Source organism: Littorina saxatilis, linkage group LG13, assembly GCF_037325665.1.
Source record: "Littorina saxatilis isolate snail1 linkage group LG13, US_GU_Lsax_2.0, whole genome shotgun sequence".
NCBI lineage: Eukaryota > Metazoa > Mollusca > Gastropoda > Littorinimorpha > Littorinidae > Littorina > Littorina saxatilis.
Window position 1 is genome coordinate 34624674 of NC_090257.1, and position 8772 is coordinate 34633445.

Sequence of the window (8772 nt, forward strand, 5' to 3'; positions counted from 1 at the left end):
TGCGTTTCTTTTGCCTCTGAGTATATATATACGGCTTCTGTGTGTGTGTGTGTGTGTGTGTTTGTGTGTGTGTGGGCAAAAACCTGTGTATTGTAGAGTTCTGTTTGTGATGTGGTCTAGCGGCTTTTGTCTGTCTGTATGTTCTGGCATTTGAGAAGCCACAACAGATAATATAGGGCTAAGAAATAAGCTCTAAAATTCTCAATCCTGTGTGAAAGGACTTCGCCTGCAAAGGTGATTGTGATGAACCGCCACGCTGTCTGTCTCTGTCTCGCGATTCACCCCGGCGAAGCCGGGTATTCCTCTAGTACTACTATAAATGGGGGGGGGGGGGGGCTCTTAACGTGCTCGAATATAGCTAACCTATTAGGGACACTCCTATGCCATTCTGTACCATCATATAAACCCTCATTCATAATGCCAATAAAAACCACGTCAAGTAAATAGCCCGGCTATCGCGCCACTCTGCCTGGACCTAAGTACAGAGATCTCCGCCATATTTCCTTCCTGTCACTGTGATCTGAATCGCCCTTGCCCCAGATTTCTTCTCTTATTGCGCCCAGTCCTACCCCCCCTCCCCCCACCCCCCCTCTTCTGTCCCAATTTCTGTGTCACCAAACAGTTCCGGTGTCAAATATTAGGAACAATTCCGGTCCGGGTTCCGCTCCGGAGTGCATATCTCCGGGGGCAATGGTTTACGAGCTTCTGATTGGCTGAACATGAAGAGGATACAATAGCCGACGGCTTGACTTTCTTGAAAAGACACACTTTTAACCCAACACTGTTAGTGACTGTGACTGAGTGTGACTGACTGGCGTTGACAATGAGACAACGAATAACTATAAACGCTCGTGTCTCGGGGAATCCCCTGCTTCAGCAGAGAGCATGCACGAGGCTTTGAAGCATGTCGAGTGTTGTTTTTGTTTCGGGGGGGGGAGGGGGGGGGGGGGGGTCTGCGCACATTGCGTCAACATCCGGCAACGTTGACTTGTGAATGAAACATGACTGTGCAAGTCAATCGGGATTCAGCCCAATGTTTGTGGTCCGTGAGGTAATTCAGTGCAACAGAATTACGTTCAGGGCACGCCTAACATTACTGCGTGACATGTGCTGCTTCCTGACCTGTGCCCGTCCACATGTGTGCGACTAAAACAACCTTTCAAGACCTGTTACACTAGTTCTAGTGCACTAGAAACATCTGCTCATACGCCTTAATTTGATAGGGACAGTATATATTGGGAATTTCTTTTCTCTCCTTTTTCATGTATAATTCCTATTTACGTTACACCATCCCCAGAACAGAATGTTTCGTTTTGTCTATAAATCAACGTTCCATAAACTTCACACAATGTTTAAAAGAAAGTCAGCTACTTGCTTGTTTGGAGCAGCGCGAACATAAACATCTTAAGGAAAAGTTTATATCTTTAAAAGAAACATTGTATGCAAATCAAAGGCTCAGACAAGCTACTCAAAGACTCTGCTTATCTTAGTCCAATAGTATATTTTAGGACCTTAAACAAAGAGGAATTAGCCTTCATGCCCCCCCTTTTTTTTTTACCCATCCCCCTTCCCCTGCCTCACACAACCCCAGAGGGTTGTCTTTCTCCTCCCCCCTACCCTCTCTCCCTCTCTTTCTCTTTCTGAGGACAGCTAGGTTGTAAGAAAAAGGCGTAACCTTAAACCTCTATCTTTGTACAAATAAAGTTACATCATCATCATCATCATCATCAGCAGCAGCAGCAGCAGCAGCAGCAGCAGCAGCATCTCTCACTGAAAGTCATTTTGGGAAATGTCCAAGACAAACAAAAACAAACAAACAAAATCATGAAACTAGCAGCAGAAAGAGGAACCATTACCCAATCTGACATAATAATAAATCATAGCACGACATACGTGGAAGCACTTACCTCATCAACAGTCCTGGGTCCCTGTTCGCCAAGCAGTTCATTGAGGGCTTGCCATACTTTGTTCTTCCTCTTCCTCATAAACTCCTTCTCTGGGTCACTCAGGCACAGACTGTAGCGCAGGGTGGGGTTCTGGCTGTAAACAAAAATGACAATAGCAGCTTCTATATATATAAAAAAAAAATTTATTAAAATTTTTTTATTTTTATTAACAAAACTTTTCAAAATTAGATCTAACTTGTTCGCGTATCCATTTCTGGATCTGCAGGCTGGTACAGAGTTACCTCCCTTTAGGCTTTTTCAAATTTCCCTTGTTTTAACCTAATTTCTTGGTTAAAACTTGTCTAAATTTCTAAATTCTTTCTTAATAAATATCAATTCTACACTTTGGCCTTAAATCAAAGTGTTTCCCTTCACAGATATCCTCTTGGGGTTGTCAGATGAGGGTAGTCTCCCATGCCAACAGAAGCTACCATTCAGAGAATGGTTTGCTTCTTAGTTGGATACCATGGGTTGACAACTCTCGCCATCAGTACCACCTGACCACTGATGAGACACAATAGTGTCGAAACACGTGTCTGGTCTAGGTACAAATACAATGGTCCTCCTCAGGACTAGATTACCTTGCGATACGTCCCCCACAAAGGGACTTTGCTCTGTAAATCTCGGTCCCCCTTGAGGAGGGTCTGATGCTCCCAATAGGCTGTCTGTGAAGGGATACTTATTTCTCTCTCTATCTCTGCTAAGAGATTTTAACAAATCTCGGAAGAAAGTCTCTGCTGACTTTCAATTGTTTCTTTCACAATTTCTGATGTTTTATAATTTGGTCACCGTGAAAGTTGCATCGCCTTTAAAGCGATCCAATTGAATAAAGCAGAAAACTTCTTCTTTACCAAGTCCTGTGTTGAACAGCAGTGAAAAGTTGACCGCTTTTCCTGTTTAACCTTTTCAAAATTAGATCTAACTTGTTCGCGTATCCATTTCTGGATCTGCAGGCTGGTACAGAGTTACCTCCCTTTAGGCTTTTTCAAATTTCCCTTGTTTTAACCTAATTTCTTGGTTAAAACTTGTCTAAATTTCTAAATTCTTTCTTAATAAATATCAATTCTACACTTTGGCCTTAAATCAAAGTGTTTCCCTTCACAGATATCCTCTTGGGGTTGTCAGATGAGGGTAGTCTCCCATGCCAACAGAAGCTACCATTCAGAGAATGGTTTGCTTCTTAGTTGGATACCATGGGTTGACAACTCTCGCCATCAGTACCACCTGACCACTGATGAGACACAATAGTGTCGAAACACGTGTCTGGTCTAGGTACAAATACAATGGTCCTCCTCAGGACTAGATTACCTTGCGATACGTCCCCCACAAAGGGACTTTGCTCTGTAAATCTCGGTCCCCCTTGAGGAGGGTCTGATGCTCCCAATAGGCTGTCTGTGAAGGGATACTTATTTCTCTCTCTATCTCTGCTAAGAGATTTTAACAAATCTCGGAAGAAAGTCTCTGCTGACTTTCAATTGTTTCTTTCACAATTTCTGATGTTTTATATATATATATATATATATATATATATATATATATAAATCCTAAAGCCTCCTTAGGTCGACCAATTGTCGCCCTAAGGCCCCCATTTTACAACACTTTCGATTTAGGTCGACCGAAAATCGGTCGACCTAAGGTTTGGCCCCTTTTCTGCAATCCCATTGGACTGACAGCATCGACCCTATCGCTATCGAGAAGACAGTGCCCAAAGTGTCTTGTCTGTAAATGGCATCAATTTGGGATTTACCGTTTAGGAAAAAAATCAAAAAGTAATTTTGAGACTTATGTTGACCTTTGGAAAATGGGGTCTTTAGGGCAACTATGATAAATTGTCAAATATATTTTTATCTGAGAGTGTTCCTTGTAAAAAAAATGAGATTTGTGGGAATTTTGTTTTACTCGAAATAATGAAATACGTATCCCATTCGTGCTTCTTCTCGTTTTGCGAAACTTGTCTTTTGTGAAAAGATACACAATTCACACTATGAGCCATCACGGATCCATTGATCTTCAAATGGTTCGACCACAGTCAGACGAAATTTGACCTGCCGCCCTCATCGGAGATGTGAAAGGACGCCATTTTTTCTGATGTGCTCTGCTGGTAAACAACTTTTGATGACTTTATTTGATTGTTTTGCAATGTAAAATATATACGTAAGTAATTTGAAATACAATGCTGATCATAAGCCTGATTTTTACTTTCCACATCGCTCTCTCCACAACTCAGTCGAGTCAGTGCTGAGTGCTCTGATTCTGAACATTGTCGAAGCGACGAAGGTGAACTTTCTGCGCATCGATTTCTTTCGATGTAAGCTTAATTGTAAGCGTTTAGTCTACCAACCCGAAGAACACATTTGCAAATTCGAGTAAAATATGTCGTGTGAAAACGTTCAGAGTGCTGTGTTTCATTTGGGTCTATAGAGTATAGTTTCTCACTCTCAGGTCACAGTGCAGCGAGTGCTGCTGCATGCTGACTTGTCAGTGACACTGACTGTCACTATAATGTCAGTGTTACAGAAGTTCAGCCACTGGTCATGGAAAATTAAAGTGTATTTATTGGTAAGGGAATTTGATAAACTTTTATGGGTTGATCTATGAACACTCCAGATGAAAGTCTTTAAACCGAGTCAAAATTGATGTGAACAAAAACATTCATTACTACAAAATTCTTCAAGTTCAACCGAATAAAACAAAAACCAGCACCCCTTTGTCACATTTGTGTTGGGAACACACTGACCACTAGCAATATCTGCAACTTGATAAGATGGTCACATGGGGGGGGGGGGGGGTGGACATGCACGTTGAGGCAACACAAAATCAGGGTTCCACACAGGCTCTGAGGTCAAGGGTATTCATACCCTTTCACCATAAAAGTAAAGGGTTTTCATACCCTTTCCTGATTGATCAAAGGGTATGGCATGTTGTCGGCGACTCTGTGTATTGCTTTGCTGTTTTACCAGGTTCTTGCATGTGCATGATGTCAATGTGTGCAGATTGCATTGTCAATTTGAGAGTGCTTTGAATAAAGGAAATAATTTATGACCATTGGGAAATGTCATATATATATGTGTAAATTCTTGCTTGTAGCATTACAATAAGTGAATAACACCATTTATCTAATACAGGTCTATGATAACACTTAAACATTTACAGCAATTACCGCGGTATCAAAACACTAGTCAGAGGCTGAGAGCTTTCACAAAACGAACAAGTAAACTGGCTTGAAATTCTGAACAGTAAACTTTTATTAATAACCCAGAACCCAGCCACCAACTGACAATTATGAGTTTACCAGTGCAGTGCCACAGTTATTTTAAGAGTAGGTTGAAGACTCAGTTCTTCCCGTAGCTGGCTGCGACTTTCATGCTCGACGTGATGTGCTGTGCCCCAAAAGACATTCTTGTGCTGTGCTCTGTGAGAGGTGTTTTCTTTGTGCTTAATATTATTTTGTTCGACCTAGCTATTGATGTGTACATTGTTGTTAAACAGTTGTTTGTTTACCAGGGTTTGCTAGTGTGTGATAGGGTTCGTGTCCGTCTGAAGATGTTAGTTTCTTTGTTAGTCCTGTGTTGACAACTCTTCGACAAGCGCTTAGAACTGTACCCACGGAATACGCGCTATATAAGCTTCATATTGATTGATTGATTGATTGATTTTCCCCCAAAATTCAGGGTAATGCTATGAAAAGTCAGTTCAGTTCCACAACAACAAGAATATTATTATGAGTATCAATAAGTTTGAAATTATTTGCCTGTTCAGTTGTTGGTTACAAATTAACAACACACCTATCAAGTGCCTGTTGAAATTCACATCTGCAACACACTTGTGACTGTGTCTCTCCACAACAACAGTTCAATCTAAGTTTCAACACACTAAAGCGTGGCATCATTGAAAGGGCGTTGCAACTGTATGGCTCTAATAATTATTACTCTGTAACTCAGTCTTTGGGTGAAGTCTTGGTGTTTTGTTTTGCAAGTCACAGCCACTGTCAACAGATTTCCTTAGTTTTCCTCATGGCTCTGTGCACTTGCAATGCCGCCCTTCCAGTGATGTCACGCTTTAGGTCAGTGCCTACGTGTTTAATCATCATTTTGTTAGGTATAGGCCAGTCTCTCCACTGAGAGTCGGTTCCTTAGCTTTGACTTCCCCCGGTTCTGTTGACTAAAGCCTCTCTCACAGGGTACAGAAGTGATTGGAATGGTCAAGAGAATGTCACCAAGCATGCTAAAATCAGGTATCGCAAAAATGCAAACGTCAAAGTTCGTTGTTTTGGATCAACTGCAACAGGCTTTCTTGGTCGTGGCCTTTTCAAACACAAAGTCAGTGACAAAACTGATCGTCTGCAAACTTGCACGCTCGCGGTCTTCGCGGAACCAACAGAACCGAAAATAGCGGAGGGGAAGTAACTCTGGTCACGCTGACAGCGCCGACTTCCCGGAGACAGTAAAACACGTGTCGAGATCGCCGGTGAAGCTTTCCGAAATTAGTCTCCCGCGAAAAAAAAACCCCAAAAAACCTCGAGCGTCGCATAACCAGTCGTACCGTTTGTAAAACGATCAAAGTCATACCCTTTTGCCTTTCAAGTCGTACGTTATTATACCTCTTGGCAAAATAATTGTTACTTACCGACACCCTTTCAAAGAGCGTCTCGTACGTGATTTGGGGGGGTCAGAGGGTATAATACCTCCAATTTTACGTGATGTGGAACCCTGCAAAATATGTTATTGTGTATGATTTTTTTTATCCAGATACTTGCGGCAAAAATGGACTACTACCCTCATTACACCAGAGGTAGGAGGATGTGTGGTCCTCATGGCTTTACGCAATAATTCAGGTAAGAAAAGCTAAGACAAAAACTTGCATGAATTATTTCCAGTTAATCAAAGTGACTACCTTAACCTTTAGCCTGCCCTTCAGAGCCAAAATGAAGTATTGCCAGTCATATTATCATAATTATGACTGGCAATACTTCATTTTGGCTTTATTATGAGTGGACTTACTGCTGTTTGACTTTGGAGGGCAGAGCTAGAATGGACACTTTCCTTCGTCGCTTTGATGCGGATGTAATGCCTTCACTACGGTTCTTGCCAGACACAGCTTTTTGATCTGATGAGGCCCCCACCTGTTCAATTACACATTAAGTGATTAACATGCTTCCATTTGAAACTTCGAAGTCTTCATCGGGGATTGACGCCCGACAAAAGCTAATTGAAGCCCGACGGAGCGAAGCGACGGAGGGCTTCAATTACTTTAGACTTTGGGAGAGCGTCAATCCACGATGAAGACCGAGAAGTTTCAAATGGAAGCATGTTAATGTTATTGTAATTGAATGTCAGTGTTACAGAAGTTCAGCCACTGGTCATGGAAAATTAAAGTGTATTTATTGGTAAGGGAATTTGATAAACTTTTATGGGTTGATCTATGAACATTCCAGATGAAAGTCTTTAAACCGAGTCAAAATTGATGTGAACAAAAACATTCATTACTACAAAATTCTTCAAGTTCAACCTAATAAAACAAAAACCAGCACCCCTTTGTCACATTTGTGTTGGGAACACACTGACCACTAGCAATATCTGCAACTTGATAAGATGGTCACATGGGGGGGGGGGGGGGGTGGGGGGGGTGGACATGCACGTTGAGGCAACACAAAATATTTTTTTGTGTATGCTTTTTTTTATCCAGATACTTGCGGCAAAAATGGACTACTACCCTCATTACACCAGAGGTAGGAGGATGAGTGGTCCTCATGGCTTTACGCAATAATTCAGGTAAGAAAAGCTAAGACAAAAACTTGCATGAATTATTTCCAGTTAATCAAAGTGACTACCTTTAGCCTGCCCTTCAAAGCCAAAAACCGGCACGGTTGGCCTAGTGGTAAGGCGTCCGCCCCGTGATCGGGAGGTCGTGGGTTCGAACCCCGGCCGGGTCATACCTAAGACTTTAAAATTGGCAATCTAGTGGCTGCTCCGCCTGGCGTCTGGCATTATGGGGTTAGTGCTAAGCCTGGTTGGTCCGGTGTCAGAATAATGTGACAGGGTGAGACATGAAGCCTGTGCTGCGACTTCTGTCTTGTGTGTGGCGCACGTTATATGTCAAAGCAGCACCGCCTTGATATGGCCCTTCGTGGTCGGCTGGGCGTTAAGCAAACAAACAAACAAAAATCAAAGCCAAAATGAAGTATTGCCAGTCATATTATCATAATTATGACTGGCAATACTTCATTTTGGCTTTATTATGAGTGGACTTACTGCTGTTTGACTTTGGAGGGCAGAGCTAGAATGGACACTTTCCTTCGTCGCTTTGATGCGGATGTAATGCCTTCACTACGGTTCTTGCCAGACACAGCTTTTTGATCTGATGAGGCCCCCACCTGTTCAGTTACACATTAAGTGATTAACATGCTTCCATTTGAAACTTCGAAGTCTTCATCGGGGACTGACGCCCGACAAAAGCTAATTGAAGCCCGACAGAGCGAAGCGACGGAGGGCTTCAATTACTATAGACTTTGGGAGGGCGTCAATCCACGATGAAGACCGAGAAGTTTCAAATGGAAGCATGTTAATGTTATTGTAATTGAATGTCAGTGTTACAGAAGTTCAGCCACTGGTCATGGAAAATGAAAGTGTATTTATTGGTAAGGGAATTTGATAAACTTTTATGGGTTGATCTATGAACATTCCAGATGAAAGTCTTTAAACCGAGTCAAAATTGATGTGAACAAAAAACATTCATTACTACAAAATTCTTCAAGTTCAACCTAATAAAACAAAAACCAGCACCCCTTTGTCACATTTGTGTTGGGAACACACTGACCACTAGCAAT

General features: G+C 42.0%; 2 protein-coding genes across 2 annotated transcripts in view; one reads left to right on the forward strand and one right to left on the reverse strand.

Annotated features, from left to right (window-relative positions):
• Positions 1 to 2034, reverse strand: part of LOC138945569 (cytosolic phospholipase A2-like) — a 32698-nt gene extending 30664 nt beyond the window's left edge. The window contains exon 1 of the mRNA XM_070317010.1: positions 1908 to 2034. Coding sequence (XP_070173111.1) covers positions 1908 to 1985 — 78 coding nt within the window. The 5' untranslated portion in view covers positions 1986 to 2034. The remainder of the gene's footprint in view (positions 1 to 1907) is intronic.
• The window catches only part of LOC138945589 (uncharacterized), a 291977-nt gene that overhangs the window by 259086 nt on the left and 24119 nt on the right, over positions 1 to 8772 (forward strand). The gene's annotated exons all lie outside the window — the stretch shown is intronic.